This window comes from Poromitra crassiceps, assembly GCF_964638095.1.
Source record: "Poromitra crassiceps genome assembly, chromosome: 1".
NCBI lineage: Eukaryota > Metazoa > Chordata > Actinopteri > Beryciformes > Melamphaidae > Poromitra > Poromitra crassiceps.
The window spans coordinates 56,697,718-56,723,640 of NC_139623.1; the positions used below are offsets into that span (position 1 = coordinate 56,697,718).

The 25,923-nt window shown below is 45.1% G+C and overlaps 1 protein-coding gene across 1 annotated transcript in view; it reads left to right on the plus strand.

Moving 5' to 3' along the window:
* The window catches only part of slc6a3 (solute carrier family 6 member 3), a gene marked incomplete at both ends in the record, with an annotated part of 75,615 nt that overhangs the window by 43,923 nt on the left and 5,769 nt on the right, over nt 1-25,923 (plus strand). Inside the window, one exon of the mRNA XM_083634614.1 lies at nt 21,283-21,383. Within this exon, the coding sequence (XP_083490740.1) occupies nt 21,283-21,383 (101 nt within the window). The remainder of the gene's footprint in view (nt 1-21,282; nt 21,384-25,923) is intronic.

The window sequence follows — 25,923 nt, forward strand, 5'->3', positions numbered from 1 at the left end:
AATTAAGGCCCCATTCAAGTGGCTGGGGCCTTAATTACACCTGTGTTTACCCTGCGATGACATGTCAAAATGGCTGCCGTGAAAGCGGTCTATTATAAAGTCCTAGAGGCAGTGCAATAAAAAGTATAATTGAACATGCAATACAATACTTATTCAAAATTAGGTAGTCAATACAAACTGTGCATAGGATATTCTCGTCACATTGAAGGACTAAAGGCAATGCAATAAAAGGTCTAAAATTGAACATGAAAAACAATACTTTTTCAAAATGAGGTTGTCTATTTCAAAACACAAACTGCATAGGATATTCTCTACATTAACTGTAAACATATTGGTCTTTAGAATTGTACCTTAGCAAATTTACCGTGCTATTGAAGGCCTACAGGCCTCCAAGAAAAAAAAGCACACAAAAAACAAATCTACTATAGGTTGTAGTAGTGCAGTGGAATCGTGGTAGCACTGTCACCTTCTGGGGCTTGCTGGTGTGGAGGGAGCCCTAGCAGCTGGACAGGACGTGGTGGTGAAGAACGCGCATGACGCTGGACGGTAGGATGTGGTGTAGGACACATTTGCAGCTGGGCAGAAGGAGGTGGCGGAGAATGCAGTGGACGCTGGATGGTAGGATCTGGTGGAGGATTCACTGGCAGCTGGATGGTAGGAGGTTGTGGGTAAAACTGACGTGACATGGACCAGCCGCTGGGGGTTGATGCTGCTGGGGGTGTTGTGGTCCAGGGTGGTACAGTGGAGGGACGAGGTGGAGCAGGATTCCACGCACCTGCAATAGTGCTCATTAGTTGCATGAACATCTGGTTGGTGGACTGATGCTGTTCCTGCATAGCCTGGTATCTTCTCTGCTCGCCCTCCTTTTGAGCCTGTAGATAAAATAAGACATTATTGGGGGGAATTGGTTTTGCCACAGCAGCAGAGGGATACTGAAAATACACAAGATTCCATAGCAGCTTGTGGAGTTGGTTGCGTTATGTTTTGTCGCCCTTTAGGGGTTACAATCAGCCACAATCAAACAACACATACCTGAACCATCTCTTTCAAAGTAGCAGCTTCCTCAGCCAACTGCCTCTGTTCCATTTCACGCATGTCTTGGATCATCTTTTTACTTTCTGTCATGTATTCACGGAATTCAACATCAGCTCGGTTTGTCTGATTATTTTTTCTCTTCCGAGCCTGGGCTCCAGGAATGGGAAGTCTTCCCCCTCTGGTGGACCATCCACTGTTCCTGCTTGTGTTGCTTGCGCTTGGTCCTGGAGGATCACAGTCATCTGCCTCAGCACAGGTGTTTGTGGCACCAGTATTACTGGACATGTTGGCTGACTCTGCCCCTGTTGATTGAAGTAAACAATAGTCAGCTGTGTCATGTTTATGGTTGAATGGCTACAGACCCATGTTCAATACAGCCTAGATCCTGACTCCTTACAGCAGAATAGTATAGAGGGGAAGAGGAAGCAGAGGTGAGAGGGAAGAGGAGAGGTGGAGAAAAGGGGAGAGAAGACATGAAGGATGGGAGAGAGGGAGGAGGGGGAGAGGAAGGGGGGGGGGGGTGACAAGTCAAATAGACCCACATAGAAAGGGAATGGATGAGACCCAGTGATAAATGGGGCCTACAGATATTATTAATTTGATGTCACAACCATTTCATTCCATTGTTTATCCCCTGATGACAAATAAAATTGGCCATTCATTCATTCATTCACATCAACACCCTCAACATTAAAAAGTAGCCTATTATTGCCTAACGTTACAAATATTTTCTGGCCTAAAAGAACTGGCTAATCAGCCCTCTCCATCTGTCATGAACACACTGGCTGAACAGACTCACGCCAGAATAGCCAGCGCCCCCTGCTCCTCCCCACCCTCAACACCTCCTCCTCCTCGCCCCCCCCCCATCCCAAAGACCCCCTCGCTTAAATGAGCTGGCTAATCAGCCCTCTCCATCCATGAACACACTGGCTAAACAGACTCATGCCAGCATAGCCAGCACCCCCTGCTCCTCCCCACCCCAAAGACCCCCTCGCTCCTCCCCACCCCCAAGACCTCCTTGTTCCGACCCCCCACCCTCAAAACCACCTCCCCCTCCCACCCGCTCACCTTTCCCTCAATCTCCCTGCCCGCCCCAAAGGGGAAAACTGAAAAAATAATTTCCTGCCCCAAAAACAAGGTCACACAGCATCATGAAACGATCAAATGTCTAGCTATCCCCACCCTGATTAGCTACAGAACAAACAAAGATTATCTCTCAGCACGTCCTGTTCCAGGATCAAGCCTAGTATCTGTTCTCCAGTCTGAAAAGCATTTACAAAATCAACCCAGCAATGCAACTATCAAGGCTGCACTGCTAAATATTAGGTCACTTGTAAGCAAGTCGCTTCTAATAAACAATCTGATTACGAGTCATAAACTGGACCTCATGTTCCTCACAGAGACCTGGCTTGATCTAAACAACAGGGAATATGTTCTTAATGAGTCAGCCCCACCTAACTTTAACTACATTGACGCCCCCAGAGTCGGTAAGAAGGGGGGAGGAGTAGCTATTATTTTCTCTGATGTTTTTCAATGCAAGCAGGTATCGTTTGGCGACTTTTCATCGTTTGAATATCTGGCCGCTGTTCTGAAGTGCTCTCCCTCTATTTTACTACTGATTATATACAGACCACCTAAGTACTCTAGTACCGGTAGTTTTTTTGATGAATTTTCAGAACTCCTTTCTATAATCTCCATAGAACATGACTGTTTAACTATTGCAGGAGATTTTAATATTCATATTGACAACCCCAATGATAATAATGCCAAATAATTGAATAACCTCCTTGACACTTTTGACCTGTTACAACATGTCTCTGGGCCCACTCACAATCGAGGCCATACCCTAGATTTATTTATCACCAAGGGCTTTGAGTCATCGTTTCTTTCAGCTAGTGATGTTGCTCTGTCCGACCATCTCTGTATCTTTCTTGAACTCAAGATCACCCCTATCGCTCTTACTCGGTCAAAAACCATCAAAAAGCGTCACATCAACGAGAGCACTAGCACACGGTTCATGGAGGCTTTCTCGCTGGCCCCTTCCCTCTCCTCAGCCTCTGTCAATGATCTCCTAGATAACTTCAATTCTAAAACCCTAAAGGCTATTGATGCTGTAGCTCCCATTAGATCTAAACTAATCTCCGGTAAGAAAAAAGCACCATGGAGAAACGCTCCCTCTGTAAATAACAAAAAAAGAGATTGTAGGAAAGCCGAGCGCAAATGGCGGAAAACTAAACTTCACATCGATTATGACATCTATAAAAATAGTCTTCACTCCTACAACCAGGAACTAAAAAATTCCAGAAAATTCTTCTTCTCCGACATTATCAGCAAAAACACCAATGACGCTCGCACTCTTTTTGCCACTGTTGACAGGCTGACAAACCCCCCCCCACAAATTGCCCCTGATCTTCTATCCAATGTCAAATGCAATGAATTTGCGACCTTCTTTAGGGATAAAATTATAAATATCAGACTAACTATTTCCACATCAAGAACAAATGTGGCTCCGCCGCACCCACAGAATAGGTGCTTAATTAACATGACTCAGTTCAATGTCATTGACCACAAGAAACTAGAAGAAACGATACGAGGCCTTAAATCCTCATCGTGTTGCCTAGACACCCTGCCAACAAGCTTTCTAAAAAATGTCTACAGTTGCCTGGCGACCGACATACTGAAGATAATTAACTCATTGAGTGCCATGGACGAACATGTTCGTCATTTCAAATAGTAACGTAGAGTGCCAAGGACGAACATGTTCGTCAATTGCGTTTTTTGACGGTGGGGCGTCGATCAAAGCCTTCTGCCTCTCCTGTACAAATATTATAGCTATTGGAGGTCTATAACCTATTTTACAGAACCCTTAGGTGGCGACAGTGCTCTCCCGATGAGAGAAAGTGAAGTAAAACACACAGAAGAAGTCGTTGGGGAAACGGAAACGCGGTGGTCCTTTGTAGTGAGCGGCGATCCTTTGATGAGGCAGACATGGCGAAGCGTAAGAGGAAACCCGAGTAGTACAAGCAGCTTACTCCGCAAGAGAGCTTGTATTCTGTGCCTAAACGTGTGGCGATCGCTGGAGAAAGCACTAGTGGTGGTACCGGTGCCACCACTTCTGGTGGCGACCAGGAAAAAACTTTTCCCACTGCAGAAACCACGGTGCAGCTTGGTGGAGCTAACGGTAGCCCGGCGCGCTTTGATGAAGACTATGGTACTACACAGATGGGACCGGCGGCCTCTGTTACTGCCACAGCACCCACCACCAGAGCTAACGTTAGATCGGGGGGCTCTTCCTCTCAGCATAGAGTGGTCGATACTAAACAGATGGGACCGGCGGCCTCTGTTACCACGGCACCCACCACCAGAGGTAACGTTAGACCTGGACGCTTTTCCTCTCAGCATATAGTGATTGATGAAGACTATGGTACTACACAGATGGGACCGGCGGCCTCTGTTACTGCCACAGCACCCACCACCAAAGCTAACGTTAGATCGGGGGGCTCTTCCTCTCAGCATAGAGTGGTCGATACTACACAGATGGGACCGGCGGCCTCTGTTACCACGGCACCCACCACCAGAGGTAACGTTAGACCTGGACGCTTTTCCTCTCAGCATATAGTGATTGATGAAGACTATGGTACTACACAGATGGGACCGGCGGCCTCTGTTACTGCCACAGCACCCACCACCAGAGCTAACCTTAGATCGGGGGGCTCTTCCTCTCAGCATAGAGTGATCGATACTACACAGATGGGACCGGCGGCCTCTGTTACCACGGCACCCACCACCAGAGCTAACGTTAGATCTGGGCGCTCTACCTCTCAGCGTAGAGTGATCGATACTACACAGATGGGACCGGCGGCCTCTGTTACCACCACCACCACAGAGCGTGGGAGAGCTAGGAGTAGGCGGGTGCGTTTTCCCTCTCAGCGTGCAGAAGAACAAGTGATCGATGTAGACACCAGAGCCGTTAGACCGGGGTGCTCTTCCTCTCAGCGTGGAGTGATCGTTAGCTCTGCACCCACCACAGTGAAGCATGGTGGAGTGCGCGCTTCCTCTCAGCGTGCAGAAGAAAGAGATGAAGAAGACGATGGTACTGGTCAAGAATCGGACATAGTTTCATCATCTCAGCTCACAACTGAAACTTCAGATACGTCGGATGAATTCAGTGAGCCTGATCCAGATTCATCCGACGAGTGGTTGCCTGATTATGGATCTGCAGGTAGCAGAGATTCGTCGCCTGACGGAGGTAGCAGAGATTCGTCGCCTGACACACGCAGCAGAGCAGGTAAAACTTTTTTTCTAAATAGCCATAACATTGCAATAACACAATGTATATTTATGGTAGATATATTTCCACAGATCATGGATTGAGCAGGTTCAGGCATTATAGTCAGTAAAACTGCAGCAATAAAACTGGTCAATTGTGGTTGATAATTGTAGCCTATATATTTCTACAGACTGTGGATCGAGCAGAGACACTCCCACGGCTTCCACGGGCAGTGCAAGGAAGACAGGTAATATATATATATATATATATATATATATCCTACACATCATAAAACCAAGCAATAATGAAATGTATTTATGATAATTTATATTTCAATAATTTACAGCTCCTACATCGAGGAGAAAACCCACTCCCACTCCCACATGCAGTACAAGGAAGAAAGGTAAAAAAATATATATATATATATATATATATATATATATATATATATATATATATATATACACACATAACCAAGCAATAAAAAATGTATTTGATAATTATATATATTTCAATCATTTACAGTTGCATCGAGCAGAGGTGGGGAAGATGCAGGCTGGCAGCAGGCAGACTGGGAACCAAACCAGATCCCCTTCACTGCAACCCGTGGACCCCAGAATGCTGCTGCGGAGCTGGATTCCGGCCTGCCAGCTGACTTCCTGGAGCTGTTCCTGACAGATGAGCTACTCCAGCACATTGTGGACCAGACAAACAATTTTGCCACTCAGTATTTCCAAGCACACCCGGACAATCTGCCACATAGCAGGGGTAATGCTTGGAAACCAGTGTCAGTCCCAGAACTGAATTTTTTTTTTGGACTTTCGTTCATCACTGGTTACATAAAGAAACCAAGCATTGCATTGTATTGGAGTACAGACGAAATAGATGCAACTCCCTATTTCAACAAGACAATGGCAAGGAACCGGTTCCAACTGATCTGGCGCTTCCTTCACTACAGTGACAATGCAGCACAGGATGCGACGGACAAAATGACTAAAGTCCGTCCTGTGTTGAACTATTAGTCAACAAGTTCAAGGAGCTGTACCAACCAGGTCAAAACATTTGTATTGATGAGGGTATGATGCTGTGGAGGGGCCGTCTGTCTTTCAAGGTGTACAACCCACAGAAGCCGGTAAAGTATGGCATCAAATCGTACATACTGTGTGACTCTGCCACAGGGTACTGTTTCAATATGCAGCCATATGTTGGGGTACCTAGCACTCTGCCAGACACTGTGTTCTCGCTCCTCGATCGCCTTCCAGGTCATGGTTACACGCTCTACATGGACAACTTTTACAACTCTGTTGCACTGTGTGAGCGTTTACTGAGAGCACAAACCAATGTGTGTGGAACGCTGAGGAAAAACAGGGGGGAACCTCCGATCATCAGGGAGGTGACAAAGGCTGACCTGGGGGTGGGGGGAAAAGTTGTGCGTCACAATGAGAGGGTGATGGTTTTAGCTTGGCAGGACAAACGGCTCGTGAAGATGGTGACAACGTGCCACAAAGACACCATGCAGAGCGTGGACGTGTGGCAGAAGGGACAGACAAACAAAGTGGCTCAGCTCAAGCCAGAGTGTGTTGTAGCATACAACTCATCTATGAATGGGGTGGATAGGTTGGACCAAAACATAGCCTACTACCCCTTCATCCGGAAGACACTGAACTGGCCCAAGAAGTTTGTAGCCTATCTGTTCCAAGTGTGCATGTTCAACGCCTACATCCTCTACAAAGCCAGGAACCCAGGGGAGTGTAAAACCCTCTTGGAGTTCATGCGGAGGGTGGTGAAGTCATGGACCTCAAAGCGACCTGTGCCGGAGGAGGAGGAGGAGGAGGAGGAGGAGGAAGTTGCAGTTGAGGGGGGTGGGGCACCCAGGGCACCATACAACAAGGACCCAGACTGCAGGCTCACTATCCCGATTGGCAAACACGTGATGGCAAACCTGAAGCCCACCAGCAAAGCAAGACCAACAAAAAGGTGTAGGGTCTGCACACGCAGGGGCCAGCGCAAAGAGACCAGAATGTGGTGCAAGACCTGTCGTGTCCCCTTGCACACAGGAGTGTGTTTCGTAATTTACCACACTCAGCCCGACTACTCACATGCATAACTGTACATCATAACAATAACTTTGAACTGGACTTGCATCGTTGCAGCATCCCATACATACATAACTGTACAAATTTATTTTCTTTTTTTCTCAAAATAACTGAACTGTACTTTGAACATTTGAACTGTGGGACCGGCGGCCTCTGTTAGCACGGCACGCTTTTCCTCTCAGCGTAGAGTAATCGATGACGACGATGCTACTACTGGTATACAGATGGGACCGGCGGCCTCTGTTACCATTTGAACTGTTCTTTGAATACATACATAACTGTACAAATTTATTTTCTTTTTTTCTCAAAATAACTGAACTGTACTTTGAACATTTGAACTGTGGGACCGGCGGCCTCTGTTAGCACGGCACGCTTTTCCTCTCAGCGTAGAGTAATCGATGACGACGATGCTACTACTGGTATACAGATGGGACCGGCGGCCTCTGTTACCATTTGAACTGTTCTTTGAACATTTTTGGTCAAGGGGATTTGAATTTGAATTATTCATGAAAGTTGTGCATTTTGAAATGCTTACACATGTTGTACACACGTGTATAGCGCCACCTATGGATGAATCCTGGCCATTCTTTCTGGCATAGTCACTCATGGTCTCTACTTGCCGTATGTAAATTTATACATTTTTTGGTGAAGGGGTTTTTGAATTATTCAATAAAAACTTTGGAAACAGCCAAAGTGACGATCCCACAGAGCTGCTGGTTGCAGCTAAAAAACAATATTTTGCTATCAAAATTCCTTTGTTTTTGCTGTTTTATTGAAGGAAATGACTGTTCAAATGTTTTAGGTGTCACTAAATGAGAAAATATTAGCTTCAGAGTCAGTGATGTGCTTGAAATGTTTCCTTTCACAAAAGTGTGATTATCTCAGCTTCTAAGTTGAAACAGCTGTTTTTGGTCAAATCAACCCATCTTCTCCGGCTGATAACTAAAGAACGGAAAATGATATCAATAAACTTTTTTTTTGCTGATGATAGAAGAGAGTCTCATCGTTCTTTTGGCGTGTTCGGTGTTTACATAGTAATATCACACAATATTCTGTGGGCCTCGAGAAATCACTGAAAACGCTCTGAAACTCTGGCACTGGGAGCGTCCGTTCTCCAAAAGTGGCTGGCACTCAATGAGTTAATACCTCTCTTCTTACAGGCATTTTTCCAAAATCTCTAAAAACTGCAGTTGTTAAGCCCTTGCTAAAGAAGCGTAGCCTCGACCCCTCTATAATCAGCAATTACAGACCAATATCAAATCTTCCCTTTATTAGCAAAATACTCGAAAAAACTGTCTACCAACAACTCAATACCTTTCTATCCTCCAATGACCTCCTAGATCCTTTCCAATCAGGCTTCCGACCCCATCATAGCACCGAAACTGCGCTTATCAGAGTTATAAATGACATCCGAATGAACACTGATTCAGGTAAAATCTCAATCTTAGTGTTACTAGACCTCAGCGCTGCCTTTGATACGGTTGACCACGAAATTCTATTAGACAGACTGGAAAACTGGGTCGGGCTTTCCGGCACGGTCCTAGAGTGGTTCAGATCTTATCTGCAAGACAGGAACTACTTTGTCTCCATTGGCAACTACACATCTGACCAAACCAAAATGACATGTGGGGTGCCCCAAGGATCAATTTTAGGTCCTGTCCTGTTTAACCTTTATATGCTCTCTCTGGGCCTAATTATGCAAAAAAACAAAATAGCTTATCATAGCTATGCAGATGACACCCAACTCTACATAGCCCTCTCATCGGATGACTATGCCCCCATAGAGACACTGTGTCAGTGCCTTGCGCAAATTAATGATTGGATGTGCCAGAATTTTCTCCAACTTAATAAAGACAAAACAGAGATAATTGTCTTCGGCAAAAAAGAAGATAGGCTCAAAGTTACTGCTCACCTCGAATCCCTATCTTTGAAGCCAAAGGACCAGGTAAAAAATCTTGGCATTATTATTGACTCTGATCTAAATTTCAACTCCCACATCAAGCTTATAAGAAAATCTGCCTTCTATCATCTAAAAAATATAGCAAGGATTAGAGGCTATGGCCCCTATCGTTGCATCGGCGCAGTTTCTAGGCCGAGCGGCAGGCGCAGATCAAAGCAGTGGGCGTGGAAAGGCGCACTTGATATCGTCGTGCTGGCGCTAGATGCAGCCCAAAGCATTACAACCACGCCTTTTAGGCGTAAAATTATGCACCGTCATGCTCATTGGATAAGTGCAATAAACGAATCGCACGCTTGCCTTTTTAGCTCCAATTCCAGTGATCCCGCAAAACCAGACGAAAGCCAAACGCTCTGCCCCCCCCCCCCCTCCCTTCATCCAGCCTGTCTGTCTGCATTATAGGCTATTATTCCATATTATTATGCTTCTCAAACCAATCTAACTGCAGTTTCAATACTGCAAGCATGTAAATACGCTACACTATAGCAAGATCAAAGTGAAAATAATGTACTAAACGCATCAGCTAGAAAAATATAGCCTATTAGATTGGTGAAAGTTTGTCCAGAAAGATATCGTTTTCTCTCCCCTGCTGCAGGTAGAATGATGCACATAAAGATACCCTACATTATGTAAAGTCATTGCATAAATGTGTTTTTATTGTAAAACTAAATGTGGAGTAGGGCGAAGTTATTGGAGCCCACATCACAGTATAGCAGATGACAGTAGAAGCTTCCGAAGCGCGTTCCGCTGTCACTTACCTAAATCACGTTAAATCCACACAGGGTATATATAGGCTCAAGAGGACATATATGTTTCACATAGGGTGGTGTTTCATTTCATGTTTTATTTGGTCCAATATTGAAATGTTCGACAATTGCAGGTTGTCTTACCATTACACATTATTTTAGATCTACCTTTTATATCTATTTCGGCTCATTTAGTTGCTATTTAGTAGCGAAATGGAGGACCCAATTGCATGCTGGGAGTGGACATTCACAGGCAGTAAACTTACAACTGCTATTTCCTATGGGAAGCTGGGTGCTGCTATGTGTTGTGTCTGTTTGAGCGAGGGAGTCAGAGAGAGAGAGAGAAGGGTGACTCAGAGGCAGAAGAGCACTGGCGCACTGAATAGGCCTGGTTTCAGAGAGAGACAGAGAAGGGTGACAGGGGAGAGGCACAAGTGCACTGGCGCAGTGAATAGGCCTGGTTTTCAAAGGCGCAAAGCGCTAAATTTAAGGCAGGTGCCAAGATATCAGTACGCCGAGATTTAAGGCCGACACGCCCACTTTGGCCCATTCTGGGACTGCGCCACGCCCATTCGGCCTAAAGCGCATTTGGCAGCGTAAAGCCATATTGATATCGTCCCAAAACAGGCGCAAGGCACGTTTTTTTGCGGTTAAGGCCCGTTTTAGTGCCGAAGGCCTGTGGGAGAATAGGGCCCATAATGTCCAAACAAGATCTTGAAAAACTAATTCATGCTTTCATTTCTAGCAGGCTAGACTACTGCAACAGTCTTTTCAATGGTCTTCCCAAAAAAGCTATTAAACAACTACAGCTCATTCAGAATGCGGCTGCTAGAGTTCTAACAAGAACCAAGAAAGCTGAACACATTACACCAGTTCTCAAATCCCTGCATTGGCTGCCAGTAAATCTTAGAATAGACTTTAAAATTCTGCTAATAGTTTACAAATCTCTCAACGGGTCAGGCCCACACTACATCTCTGAAATGCTTCTACACTATGAACCATCCAGATCCCTGAGATCTTCAGGCACTGGTCTACTAATTGTCCCAAGGACCAAATCAAAACATGGTGAAGCCGCGTTCTCCCACTATGCCTCTCATAACTGGAACAAACTCCCTGAACACATTAGATCTGCCCTTACTCTGCCTATTTTTAAATCCAAGCTAAAGACCTTTATGTTTACTCTTGCTTTTAACTGCTACTAAACTACTGCCTCTCTCGGCCTGTAATTTTTAATTTTTTTTCCCTGTACATTTCCAACAAATGGACTGTACATGTAATAATAATACTGAAGAATGCCTTGTAACTTATTTAAAACAGAAATAATGTTTCATGTTTGTTAATTAATTTGAGTATATATTTTAACTAAAACTGTCGGCTGTGTTTTTTATGTGTTTTTTATATGTGCATTGCTTTGCTGCTTGTTTTTTCGATTATTTTTTTGTAAAGCACCTTGAATTGCCTTTGTGTATGAAAGGTGCTATATAAATAAAATTTGACTTGACTTGACTTGACTTGGTAGTAACAAAGGCAAAACATAAAAACTCACCTTCTATAATGTTGTATGTGAACACGGCAAGTGGGTCATCATCTGTGATGTCTGCATCAACATCCATTGGAGAGGGAGTCACAGGAGATGGGGTAGGAACAGGAGATGGGCTGGAGCTGGACTCTACCAGATCAACGGGATCTACCACTGGTTTACCCCCGAGTATATCGTGAAGCTGGTCATACCAGGGGAATTGATCCTTTTCTGTCCCATCGCTTCCAGTTTTCTGGAGTTCATCGCGGATACGTATGTAATCTCCTCTCAACTTCTTCACCTTTGTGCGGCACTGTTCAAGCGACCGGTTGAACCCCTTTTCCTTCAAGCGTTTGCTAAAAACATCGTACACTGTACTGTTCTTGTGGGTAGTCGACAGTTGCGCGTTTATAAACTCTTCTTTCCATATATTAATGAGGGAATGTGTCTCTTCAGCGCTCCAGGTTTCTCCACGGTTGCTCTTCTTTTTCTCTGCCATGTTTGTTGTGAAAATAGCGGGAGGGCTGCTGGTTACGGGTGCCTGTCTAGCTCAAAAAAGGCGGAGTATCTGGAATTTAGGACGAGCTGAAGTCGGCGCGCGTTCACACATGACTCGCGCCGCATTAGGGCAAGGGTTAGGGCGACGCAAGCCGCTCCGAAACCACCCTCTCCAGCCGGACTGAGAGCGAGTGAGTTACGTCGACTACGAGTTCGAGTGGCATGTTCACACTGACCCAGTCGCGCCGTGTTTGGCCCCAAAACTCAGTTAAGTCGACCTAAACGTTCCAGTGTGAAAACGACCTTAGTCATGCAGTAGTAGCCAGTGTGAAACCACCCTTAGTCACGCAGTAGCCAGTGTGAAACCACCCTTAGTCATGCAGTAGCAAGTGTGAAACCACCCTTAGGTCGTTTTCACACATATTTGGGTCGAGCCAGGCGCTGCCGCAGCAGTGAAAGGTATACAATGTTTCAATTTTCAACTAGAGCGGCTTCGTTTCACATGTGCTTTTTATCACCGCGCCCAGGCCGTCGTTCTACAGAGTGGAGCGTCATGTATCCATGCCAACCAGACGGAAGTAGACGCGTATAGCGTAATTCCACCCGGAAAGGAAGCCCGGGATGTGAACTGAACGATTGATTGAAAAGTTTATTTCTATAGGGACAGATACATAAACATAGAGCATTCACAGTCTTTGTTATATATCCTGACATTTATAGCCTAAGCTAGTTTGCAATATTTGTCCCTAGATGGAGAATGGAGAATGAACAACGCCGTTTGCTCTTGGTACTGCTTTTTGCATTTTACATCGTTTGTCTCTTTCAATATCGGGAAAGTGTTGAATTTGAAAACGAGGCACGGCTGCATCTGGAAAACAATGTTTTCATGTATTGGAGGCGGCGGATGCGAAGCTCCAGACAAAGCAGGACAAGGCGCAGATTGATTCTGTTGAACCGTGAAGCCCTCACCATACGCAGATATTATCGGCGAACAGCCAGGTAAGTTGTAAACATTAACGTTTGTAACGCTAGGCTTGCTATGCCCTTGGTGGTAATTTGGCCAATAACTGTTTATGCAATGTTTGTGAACGCCGAATTGACGTTAACATTAGAAATACAGCATTAGAACGAGCTGAAGTCGGCGCGCGTTCACACATCACTCGCGCCGTATTTAGGGTAGGGTCAGGGCGACGCAAGCCGCTCCGAAACCACCCTCTCCAGCTGCACCGAGAGCGAGTGAGTTACGTCGACTACGAGTTCGAGTGGCATGTTCACACTGACCCAGTCGCGCCGTGTTTGGCCCCAAAACTCAGTTAAGTCGACCTAAACGTTCCAGTGTGAAAACGACCTTAGTCATGCAGTAGCCAGTGTGAAATCACCCTTAGTCACGCAGTAGCCAGTGTGAAACCACCCTTAGTCATGCAGTAGTAGCCAGTGTGAAACCACCCTTAGTCATGCAGTAGTAGCCAGTGTGAAACCACCCTTAGTCACGCAGTAGCCAGTGTGAAACCACCCGGAGTCATGCAGTAGCAAGTGTGAAACCACCCTTAGTCATGCAGTAGCAAGTGTGAAACCACCCTTAGTCATGCAGTAGCCAGTGTGAAACCACCCTTAGTCATGCAGTAGCAAGTGTGAAACCACCCTTAGTCATGCAGTAGCCAGTGTGAAATCACCCTTAGTCACGCAGTAGCCAGTGTGAAACCACCCTTAGTCATGCAGTAGCCAGTGTGAAACCACCCTTAGTCATGCAGTAGCCAGTGTGAAACCACCCTTAGTCATGCAGTAGCCAGTGTGAAACCACCCTTAGTCATGCAGTAGTAGCCAGTGTGAAACCACCCTTAGTCATGCAGTAGCCAGTGTGAAATCACCCTTAGTCATGCAGTAGCCAGTGTGAAATCACCCTTAGGTCGTTTTCACACATATTTGGGTCGAGCCAGGCGCTGCCGCAGCAGTGAAAAGTATACAATGTTTCAATTTTCAACTAGAGCGGCTTCGTTTCACATGTGTTTTTTATCACCGCGCCCAGGCCGTCGTTCTACAGAGTGGAGCGTCATGTATCCATGCCAACCAGACGGAAGTAGACGCGTATAGCGTAATTCCACCCGGAAAGGAAGCCCGGGATGTAAACAGAACTGAACGATTGATTGAAAAGTTTATTTCTATAGGGACAGATACATAAACATAGAGCATTCACAGTCTTTGTTATATATCCTGACATTTATCCTAAGCTAGTTTGCAATATTTGTCTCTAGATGGAGAATGGAGAATGAACAACGCCGTTTGCTCTTGGTACTGCTTTTTGCATATCGTTTGTCTCTTTCAATATCGGGAAAGTGTTGAATTTGAAAACGAGGCACGGCTGCATCTGGAAAACAATGTTTTCATGTAATGGAGGCGGCGGATGCGAATCTCCAGACAAAGCAGGACACGGCGCAGATTGTTCTGTTGAACCGTGAAGCCCTCACCATACGCAGATATTATCGGCGAACAGCCAGGTAAGTTGTAAACATTAACGTTTGTAACGCTAGGCTTGCTATGCCCTTGGTGGTAATTTGGCCAATAACTGTTTATGCAATGTTTGTGAACGCCGAATTGACGTTAACATTAGAAATACAGCATTAGAACGAGCTGAAGTCGGCGCGCGTTCACACATCACTCGCGCCGTATTTAGGGTAGGATTAGGGCGACGCAAGCCGCTCCGAAACCACCCTCTCCAGCTGAACCGAGAGCGAGTGAATTACGTCGACTACGAGTTCGAGTGGCATGTTCACACTGACCCAGTCGCGCCGTGTTTGGCCCTAAAACTCAGTTAAGTCGACCTAAACGTTGCGGTGTGAAAACGACCTGAGTCACGCAGTAGCTAGTGTGAAACCACCCTTAGTCATGCAGTAGTAGCCAGTGTGAAACCACCCTTAGTCACGCAGTAGCCAGTGTGAAACCACCCTTAGTCATGCAGTAGCCAGTGTGAAATCACCCTTAGTCACGCAGTAGCCAGTGTGAAACCACCCTTAGTCATGCAGTAGCCAGTGTGAAACCACCCTTAGTCATGCAGTAGCCAGTGTGAAACCACCCTTAGTCATGCAGTAGCCAGTGTGAAACCACCCTTAGTCATGCAGTAGTAGCCAGTGTGAAACCACCCTTAGTCATGCAGTAGCCAGTGTGAAATCACCCTTAGTCATGCAGTAGCCAGTGTGAAATCACCCTTAGTCACGCAGTAGCTAGTGTGAAACCACCCTTAGTCATGCAGTAGTAGCAAGTGTGAAACCACCCTTAGTCATGCAGTAGCCAGTGTGAAACCACCCTTAGTCATGCAGTAGCCAGTGTGAAATCACCCTTAGTCACGCAGTAGCCAGTGTGAAACCACCCTTAGTCATGCAGTAGCCAGTGTGAAACCACCCTTAGTCATGCAGTAGCCAGTGTGAAACCACCCTTAGTCATGCAGTAGCCAGTGTGAAACCACCCTTAGTCATGCAGTAGTAGCCAGTGTGAAACCACCCTTAGTCATGCAGTAGCCAGTGTGAAATCACCCTTAGTCATGCAGTAGCCAGTGTGAAATCACCCTTAGTCACGCAGTAGCTAGTGTGAAACCACCCTTAGTCATGCAGTAGTAGCAAGTGTGAAACCACCCTTAGTCACGCAGTAGCCAACCCTATATCTATGTCTGGTGCACAAGTCTTGAAAACCACTTTTCAAGACCAAAAGACCAAAACAAAATGCGTGACAGCCATTTAAATGCACCAATGCACGCAGAGAGCCAGACTTCCACCATTATACTATTGGAGCCAGGGGATTTCCTCTGACAAAATCCAGAAATGCTGACTTGTGACACTGGAAGCGTGCTGACATAAGACGTTGGGTCTGACCACATGATACTACAGGTAACTAGACCATCAAAACACTCAGGGGTCGCCTGAATTCCTTTTGGCCCCATCAGCCACTAGGGGCGATATTACCCAGCAAGCAAAATTACGTCATGATAACGTTGTGATGACGTGTTCCAGTGACGTTCAGGACTAGGCCAGATCACATGGTGATTTGGGGATGATTTAGACGTCTACGCGGGAACGTCAAGGTGACGTCGAAATATGACCGTTACCATGAATGGGCATGTTCAGTTATTCTGCTATTTAAACAGTGTATATTCAGCAACTTTATACATAAAGCTATAATTATGTCCAGATTAACAATTTTATGCTACATTTTCAAAAAATATAATACCACCCCGTGTGGGTTTTGAACTCGGGATCTACAACTTACAGGTCGGCTATTCTACCGCTACACTAACTGTTCGCTGAAATATTCTGCTGTAGGTTGGAGTAATATAGCCTACTGTTTCAAAACATGGACCCCTTGTTATTTTTATACCAGTATAACATCCATGGAGTCGGGACACTTTTATTAAAAACGATAGCTAATTTAATTAAAAACTGAATCTGGAAGAATCATTGAGTGTCCCCTCAAAATGTACAAGTGTCACCAGCCTATAACGTGCCAGTGCTCCTGCACACACAAACAGGCTATGAGACACGGATAATACATAGCCTACCGTATACGATAGGATTATGGCAGAAACTTGTTTTTTATTTAAAACGTTGGCGTCAAGCACTCGCCTCACCGCCCGCAGCACATAGAGACCAATGTTATTTGTCCAGCTCGGAGGATCGCTCATTTAGGTGAAAATGAGGTACACGCTTCGTTTATGAGCTATTGATCCGGGAAATGTGAATCTGTCAATATATTTCCAACTTTACCGAACTTTTGTGGATCGCACATCAACAGTTTACAATCTGTGTAAGCAGAACCCCGAAACACATGCTACAGCATGCAACTCCCAACTCAAATATTTACGCCTCGCAGTGTATTTTCTCTCTTTCAAAACAATCTGGCAACACGATATGCAAGTGAGACAATTGCAGGAATCCCCCGCAATTCATCTCCTCGTAGTCCCACCTCCACGAATAAACAGTTTGTTAATCAGCAGATGTGCACAAGTGCTGATCATTCGGATTTTGGATAAAAAAAATAGCCCAGGCTGAGAAATACGTGATTGATTGCAACCATTTAGTTATCCTCATGGATATTTCAGTGGTGAGTGAAATTAGTTGGATAGTGATACTTGGGCCAGATCTGCCTCGTCATGATATGACTTGAGCTGGCCCCGATTGGGCTCTCTCGATTCGTCCGGGTCCGTCCGTGCTTGCTGGGTAATAATTAACTCATTGAGTGCCAGCCACTTTTGGAGAACGGACGCTCCCAGTGCCTGAGTTTTCAGAGCGTTTTCAGTGATTTCTCGAGGCCCACAGAATATTGTGTGATATTACTATGTAAACACCGAACACGCACAAAGAACGAACTGGCTCTATTGTATCATCAGCAAAAAAAAGTTTATTGATACCATTTTCCGTTCTTTAGTTATGAGCCGGAGAAGATAGGTCGTTTTGAGCAAATACAGGCGTTTCAAATTATTAGCTGAGATATTCCGCCTTTTGTGAAATGCAGCATTTCAAGCACATTCACTGAGTCTGAAGATAATATTTTCTGATGTAGTGACGTGGTGTAGTTGTGTGATGCCCTGCGTGCCCCACCCCCCTCTCCCCCCCTCCCCTCCCCTCCTCAGCTGCAAACTCCTCCCCACACTACACAGCCTCACGCACCCACTCTATTTTCGGAGTGCTCCGTTTGTGTGTGCCGGGCGGCTCCCAGCGCGATAGGGAAGAGCCAAACCGGACTGCTGAATGGTTTGGCGTCGGGTGCTGCTTTTCTGGTGGCTAATCGTGTGGAGAAACTATACAGACAGACAGACAGAGACAGAGGGGCTCAGTTGTGTGCGCGGATTGACTCCTGTTCGCAGCCAATGTCAGCTCCAGACAGAGCAATCTATATGGCTCAGGCTGCAGCATGCATCGGATTCTCTTTGATCACGGCTTTTTCCTCCTGTTTCTCAGGACCTGTCTCTAATCTGGAGAGCACTGTCGCCACCTAATGGGTTTGTAAAATAGGTTATAGACCTCCAATAGCTACAATATTTGTACAGGAGATGCAGAAGGCTTTGATCGACGTCCCACCGTCAAAAAACACATTGGACGTCGAAAGACGTCCTTGGCACTCTACGTCACTATTTAATTGGACGTCGAAAGACGTCCATGGCACTCAATGAGTTAATAGGTGGAATCATTATAAGCATGAATGGCATTTGATTGAAACATTATACTAACCCACCCAAACCTGTAGCACCCTACCCCACCCACTAACCAGAAACAAGAAAAAATTGACATTTCATAAAGAGAAAACCAATCCCTCATTTTGTAGTACCAGCAGGCACAAAACATTACAAATGATCATGTAAAAAGGTTGACCTGCACCTCGGTATTGAGTCTCTTGTCTCCTGACTACTGTATTTGTCTGTGCACAGTGAGATCTTTAAAGGGCTAAATGCTAACTAGGACCAGGCAGTGGGGTCAGCATGTTGCCCCATTTTGATAGGTCCCGACCTTGGCAAGCTGGATAAATCAAGCCTGAGGCTTCAGCGGGCCTTTTCCAGTTCGTGTCACTTCTGACAGGAACGCTTAACCCCTGGCCTCTGTCCACTACAGCAGTACATTCAGCTGTGCTCAATACTTGGTCCTCAGTCTAGATATGCTTCTGCGAGAGATGCCTTCCTGGGAGAAAGGCAAAGAGAGAAGGTAGAACCACGGGTATATGAAAGAAGGGAAAGCTTTGGTTTCTACATTTTTCCGATGTTAAAGTTTTTGCATATCCTAATTAACTCATTCTCTGCCAGGGTCATTTCGGTCTGTGTGCTCCCAGTGCCAGGATTTTGAGCATATTTCCTGATCTTCCAGGACCCACAGAATATTCTGTGCTAGGAATAAAATTACACAACATATCTCACAATAAAGCAGAGACTCTCTTCTTACCCCTTGTAAAAAACTGAAACTCGACCATGTTTCCTTGTTTAGTTACAAGCAGTGGAAGTTAGCTTGTTTTCACTGAAAATGCCCTCCTTTGTAACAGAAATAGGAGAAAAATAGGTTTTTAGTGAACGACACCGTTTCAAGAAGAACTCTCTTTTGAGCCTTTTATTTTTTGCCTCAGTGACACATCAGACATATACAGTATTTGTTTTCCCCAAAAAATAAAAATAAAAATAAAAAAAAGTTTTTACTGACTTTTACTTCCTGGAACTTATTTACCAGATAGTCCAAGACTGGACGGACCAAATGAACCCTTATGCTCGCTCGCTCGCTCTCTCTCTCTCTCTCTCTCTCTCTCTCTCTCTCTCTCTCTCTCTCTCTCTCTCTCTCTCTCTCTCTCTCTCGCTCTCTCTCTCTCTCTCTCTCTCTCTCTCTCTCTCTCTCTCTCTCAAGTCTCACACACACGCACACAGGAATCACAGGCAGCTGCTCAATGGCCGCAAATGCTGCTCAATGCACAAATGGCCGCTCATGATCGTCACTCACTAACGGACTCTGTTTACTGCTAAATGGGTGACTATACTATAAATACTAAACGTAATTTAGCGCTTCCTTTCATCAGTTTGACTTGAAACAATGTCACAGGCTGGGAAAGGGTCTGATCTAATGTAAACAAGCAAAACATGAAAGTACGTCCGAGTACGTCCTTGGCACAGAACGCCATTGTAAAAAGTACGTCCGAGTACGTCTTTGGCAGAGAATGAGTTAACCTGTCGCTGCCAGATGGTTTGTTTCACACAACCATGTGGGAACTCACTCGGGATACCATTTACCGTTTCGAAGAATACTTGGCGGATGATTGGTTGAACCATCTGTAGTGGCTATTTGTCCCTTTGTCCAATAAAGTTCAAAAACCCACTGATGAGCCAGTCAAAGCAGTAGTAGATAACTCAAGCAAGAAAAATGATTCCAATGTCCAGTCCAGGGTTTTGAGTATAAAGCAAAAAGGATTTATTTTCCATTGTTCAAGAGCAAACATACAAGCAGTCTCTCTCTTGCTAGGTAAAAAACCATATGCCCTTCCTGGCTACATACCCGCCCCCACACCCCTGTCCCACTAAATACCTGTAGTGTAGGTGCTCTCTACTGCCCCCTAGATAGTTAATCTGTTACCTAGATAATACACCAATTTGGTCAATGAAATATTCAAAAAATAAACAAATAGCTCCGACACATCTGTCTATCACGTCTATCACGGGCTCGCTTCTCGCTGTCGTCACACCGAAGCCCGCCCGTACCTGCCTCAGGATGGTTATTGGTGAGAACCACTGGCGGTTCAGATTCAAACAAATGTAGTTCTCAACGTAAGTTCAAGCAGGAAGACTATAATATCTTTTACACTTCCTTAATTCACTTTATATCTCCACTCTTCAATCTACTCACAAGATCATAATAAGCTGTCAATTTCCGGGTTTCAATGAACAATCAGCTGGTTGCCGCCCAGTCTCTGTTAACCAATTGCATAGTGTCACATCACTGCTCTCATCACCTCTCACCCTACGCACCTCCAGCATAAGCCTATCACGTTGCTCCACAACCCAGTCGTAAGCCAATTGCTTGGAGGCGGGTTCCTTAAATATGCTTGTTTCTGTCTCATACAGCCTCTCAAACACCGCTGCTGTCAGGATCGCACCCTCCTCCTCCCCTTCTCCTCCCGGTCATCGCAGACCTATCCGATTCCAGTCGGAAGAGTCTCATGATGAGTCTCAGAAGGAAGATCACCAGCACCACCAGTATCTAGACACTGCAGGGGGATATATCTGGATGCTGATCTGGGCTGATGCTGCTCTCTCAAGATCTCCCTGCGGTGTCTAACCGCCAAAGACTAATAACAATACTTTATTCTCAACATTCTTCTGTAGTCAATTATTCACTTTATTGTAATAAATATCACTTTATTCATACTTTGGTCTCTAGTCTCTCCTGATTGAAATAGAGTGGAGCGTAGCAAGATGGATTTGTGTTGTGATTGTGATCTCGCGCGAATCCAGCTCCCTCGCAAAGTTACAGTATATTCTAATTGCAAGTCATACAGAGTGTGATGACAAAAGCACACACAATGTTTACTCATCTCTGAACCCAGAAGGATTTATTTTTCCATTATTTGGATTAGTTACATTAGAACTGACTGCATGCCTGTTGTGGACGCCACTGTGTTTGATGCCACTGTGTTTGATTGTGTTTCAGGGGTGGACCGTTTCAGTGATGACATCGAGGAGATGATTGGCCAGCGACCAGGCATCTACTGGAGGCTGTGCTGGAAGTTTGTCAGCCCTTGCTTCCTCCTGGTGAGTCTGTGATGGGAGATTGTGACGAGATGCCACTTGAAAATGGATAAATGGATGGAAGTGTTTGGACCGCGAGGTTATCTTTGTCAATATTTGCCTTTGGCTCATACGCAGTGTAATGTCCACATTGGCAATGACAACAGAAAAAGGAAACATTTTATCTCTACCCACAACTTACATATTGACAGTACAACATAGGGGTGGGGGGATCGTAATTGGTTCTATCCCCGATCTTTTATCCACAAATCTATTTAAAGGGGGGGGGTGTCGTTCTTTTTTCATATTAAGCAAGTTTAGATGTTGAACAACCAATTAAATATAACAAACAACAGTTGTAGGATTTGAGAGCAAATCAGGCTTGTTCGTGTCTGTTTTTGAGTGTGTTGGGATGGGGGGGGGGTGATTAGCATCTTTGGTTTCATTAGCTATTGTTTCAGAGTTTCAGCCAATCCACTGCTTTTGTTGTTGTTGATTGTCTGCAGGGTTGCCAATTTTGGGGACCTGTAGCCTGTACTACGAAGCTATCTTAACAGATCCGCGATAAGTCCCTTTGATCTGGTTTGACTGAACAGGATCAAAGCTATCTAGTTAACCGATACTACAACGCTGGTTTTCTACTCGATAACTGAAGCTGGCTTTATCTGGGATCTGCCTGTGCACGCGCACGTTTTTCGCTCGTGCACAGGCGCGCGTCCACGCGAAAGAGGTGCGCTAGCCAATCACATTATGAACAGCTGAGTTGATCCACGCCCACACCCATTTCTACACCCATTTCCTCATTCAATGAAAGCGCAGTGCGTGATCAGAGTTTTAGCGGATATTTAATGTAACCTATGTCAGAATGAAAATCCGCGTTGGATATAATCTGCTGAAGGACTGCTAAAGCTGCCGCTTGTATTCACATCAGTCATTTGATTTACTTTGATCAGTGATTTCTGTCCCCTAAATGTGTAATCTCAGCCTATAAATTTCCACAATCTGTAAACCTATTTAGACCATAGATTTAGAAACGCATGCTCAATGAATAATGATCTCTATCACTCATTATGTGTGTAGTTGCACTGATCGAATAATTAATATATAAAATAATGATAATGCTGATGCCTAATATAAAAGAGAAAACTGCTGAACTGAATTGAGACGATGCGGGCATAGTTTTCATTGATAAAAACTAGCCTATTTTTGCTCATATATTGGCATACAGCCTACAGGACACAGTTCGAGCTGAAACATGCAAGAATTGCCTGCATATTTAGTAGCCTATTGGGGCTATCCCATATTTATCCCATATCTATATTATATGTAGGCTATAGGCTTTTCTGGCATGTAGGAGAATATCACCCTCACTCCATTTGAGGCTCCGTGTATGATATGCGCTGCGTGATTAATAGTGATCATATTTCTCCACGCATCGTTGAGCTGTTAAGACATAAAGTGGTAAGTAGGCTTAATTTAATTATGTAGCCTACAGAGCCACAAATGTTTTTCTTGTTATATTCTCAGTTGACTGCAATCTATTTTTCATATGGCGATCTTATATGAATGGTGAGTGACTCCAGAGAGCCGATTATATGGGTCTGTCATGGATTTTGATCTTATCCTCTGAAGCTAACCTGGTCGCGACCAGGTTAGCTTTGCAGCGTCAGTTGCCATGGTGATTGAAAGTTAACTTGCTTTGTAGTACGGCTAAACCAGGTTTAAACTCAAACTTACTCGGATAAGGCATTAAACTAGCTTCGTAGTACAGGCTTCTGGCTAGAGTGAGATTTTGAGAACCACTTGCCTATACTGTACATAATCTGTTCCACAACAGTGACAACATGGTCAGGGTTTACATAGCTATGAGGCAAGAGAGCAGTGGCAGGTCTGGTGAGAGACCCAGTGAGCACCTCCACCAGTAGGCTGTTATTTAATCATAATAATCATAATAATAATAACAACAACAACACCAATAATAATAAGCAGCCAATAAAACAGACCATGGTGAGAAACTGATGATACTGTACCTCCAGCTATTATTGTGACTGTGGCACTGGCACAGTGAAAGCTGTGTAGTATGCAAGTATGCAACAGCCACAGAGATGAGAGGCGAACATACAGAATGATGGCAAAAAAGGCTCTATTACTCTCTGATTGGTGTGCGATGCTTATCTCCGTGTTGGCATCACTACTGATGAGTTGATTCTCTGGCCGAAACACAGACCAGCCAAGCAGGGCTGTGGGCCTGTCTGCACTCCTCTTCTTCTTCTTCTTCTGGCGTGTGTCTTTAGACCTGCAGCTCCGTTGAGGCAAGCCAGGCCAACGTTTCATCGTCCAGTTCCATCAGGCCGCGTTCTCCATGCGGTGGCCGGTGTTTGGGGCAACTGGTGGTTATATGTTCCACAGTCTGTGCAGGGGCTCCACACTCGCCTGAGGCACTGTCCTTAAGACCCCACCTCTTCATTGAGGCGCCGTAGCGTCCGACGCCGGTCCTTAGGCGGTTGAGAGTTGTCCACTGCTTCCGGGGCAAGTCCTGACCAGGGACGTCCAGAGGGTCATTGATGTAGAGGTGCAGCCTGGATGGTTCTGCTGACCTCCACTGGTCCCTCCATCTCGTCCTGACCCAGGAGGCTTTGGAAGTGTCAGGTGGTCTTGTGTGGAGTAGCCTGTGGGCTTGCATGGAAAAGGGGTGCCGTGACTTTAGGCGCACGCGTCGTGGTGTCTCTGTGGTGGTATTGTGAAGGAGGTGGGATGCGCTGATCTGTGCCTTGCGGGCAAGGGCCAGTGTGGCCTCCTCTCATCTCACAGGAGTGCACGCATACAGGCAGATGGATCTCCATTTCTGGCATTCAAATTTCTCTGTAATCCTTGGAGCCTGGTGGTTACTTCATTGGGTCAATTAACCAATGATTTATCACCTGTCAATCAAAGGTTACGATTTGAAAAGCAAGTGGTGGGGATTGTTGCTGCACTCGCTTTGAAGTCCTTTACGCAGGCCCCACGAGAGGGAGGGATGGAGGGAGAGAGAGAGAGAGAGAGAGAGAGAGAGAAAGAAAGATTGAGAGAGTGCTGAGAGTGGGATTAAGCGTATGTAACAGCTAGCTAGCTATTAACATACAGGTGTGTTGTTGCAGTGCTATTAACATACAGGTGTGTTGTTGCAGTGATATTAACATACAGGTGTGTTGTTGCAGTGCTCTGTAATGCGTCATCACTAACGTTACATTAGGTCCCGCCGCCTGCGTCGACCAGCAAATTTAGAGATCTTGGGCAATATCTGTCCTGAATTAGTCAGGGGCCAAAAGGAGCATAGCACCACGTCATCCGGCGCAAACACACTGATGTTCTGGTGGAAACGCGAGGAACGGCCCCTCCAAAAAAATGACTGCTCTGAAAACAGTCATAGTCATAGTAACGTAAATAAATGTGATACACGTTATTTAGCTATGTAGCTACAAAAATAAAATGAACGCCATATAAAACCATCCTTCTATGGGGGACAAAGCGGAAAGCCCATCGGAACTTCTGGGTCTTAGAGCAGATGATCATTCCCTGTAGTAATGGGTACCAGGCTCTCTCTCCTGTAAGAGAGCCTGGTGACGCAAGTTTAGTCCTGAATAATCGCGAGTGGATGGGCTTGTGTCCAGACCCATATAGAGATAGGGATGGGTACCGTTCACATTTGAACCGATACCGGTACCTGGAATTCGGTACGGTACCCAAAACGGTACCATTTTCGGTACTTTACACGCTCTAATAACAAAAAAATTACAGTTGTAAAAAAAAAAAAAGTCCAAACTTCTCAGAGAGAGCGGTCGGTATTCACTAAAGCCTTCATATCTCAGGCTCTGTAGCACATAGAAACAAAATAAAAAGCATTTGAGAGCTTAACCCTTTGGCTTTTCGTATTATATTTGCTCTAATGTTCATAAAAAAAAGATCTTTAACCCCTAAAAATAAAAAGATTCTAATGCATTTTAAGAAATGTTAATAAAGATTACGGCAAATGTAACCCTTCCAAATAAAAAGCCACGGGTTTAAGCTCTCAAATGCTTTTTATTTCATGTTGATAGCTACTATACAGGCTGAGGAAATATGTTCTGTTGAACCCTTGACAATGCAGCAAGAGTAACGTTAGCGATCTCTGTTTTGCAGTCGTTGTGAAGACAGTGAAAAGCCCCGTTATCTAACAACCACAACAGCAGTGAAACAACTTATCCAGCTAACGCTAGCTAATTAAATAACGTTACCTGATGTTGTAGAAGTTGATGCCTCTCTCAACGTTACAGCTGAGGAGGTGCTGCTAACGTTAGCTGCGATGCGCTGCCTGCTTCATTCACCCTCAGCCTATCTAAGACGTTACAGTCTTCAGCATTTAGCTAAAATTGTGTTTGACCATGCTTCCTCAAGTTTGAGGTGTTTCCCTGGCCAGCTTTGCAATTCACATCACAAACGTTGCAACCAGTGTTGTTGTCTGAGTCTATCTTGGTAAAGTGTAGCCACATTTTCGGGTGGTCCTGTTTGTTGATGTTTCAGGTAGAGTGACGTACTGACGTAACAC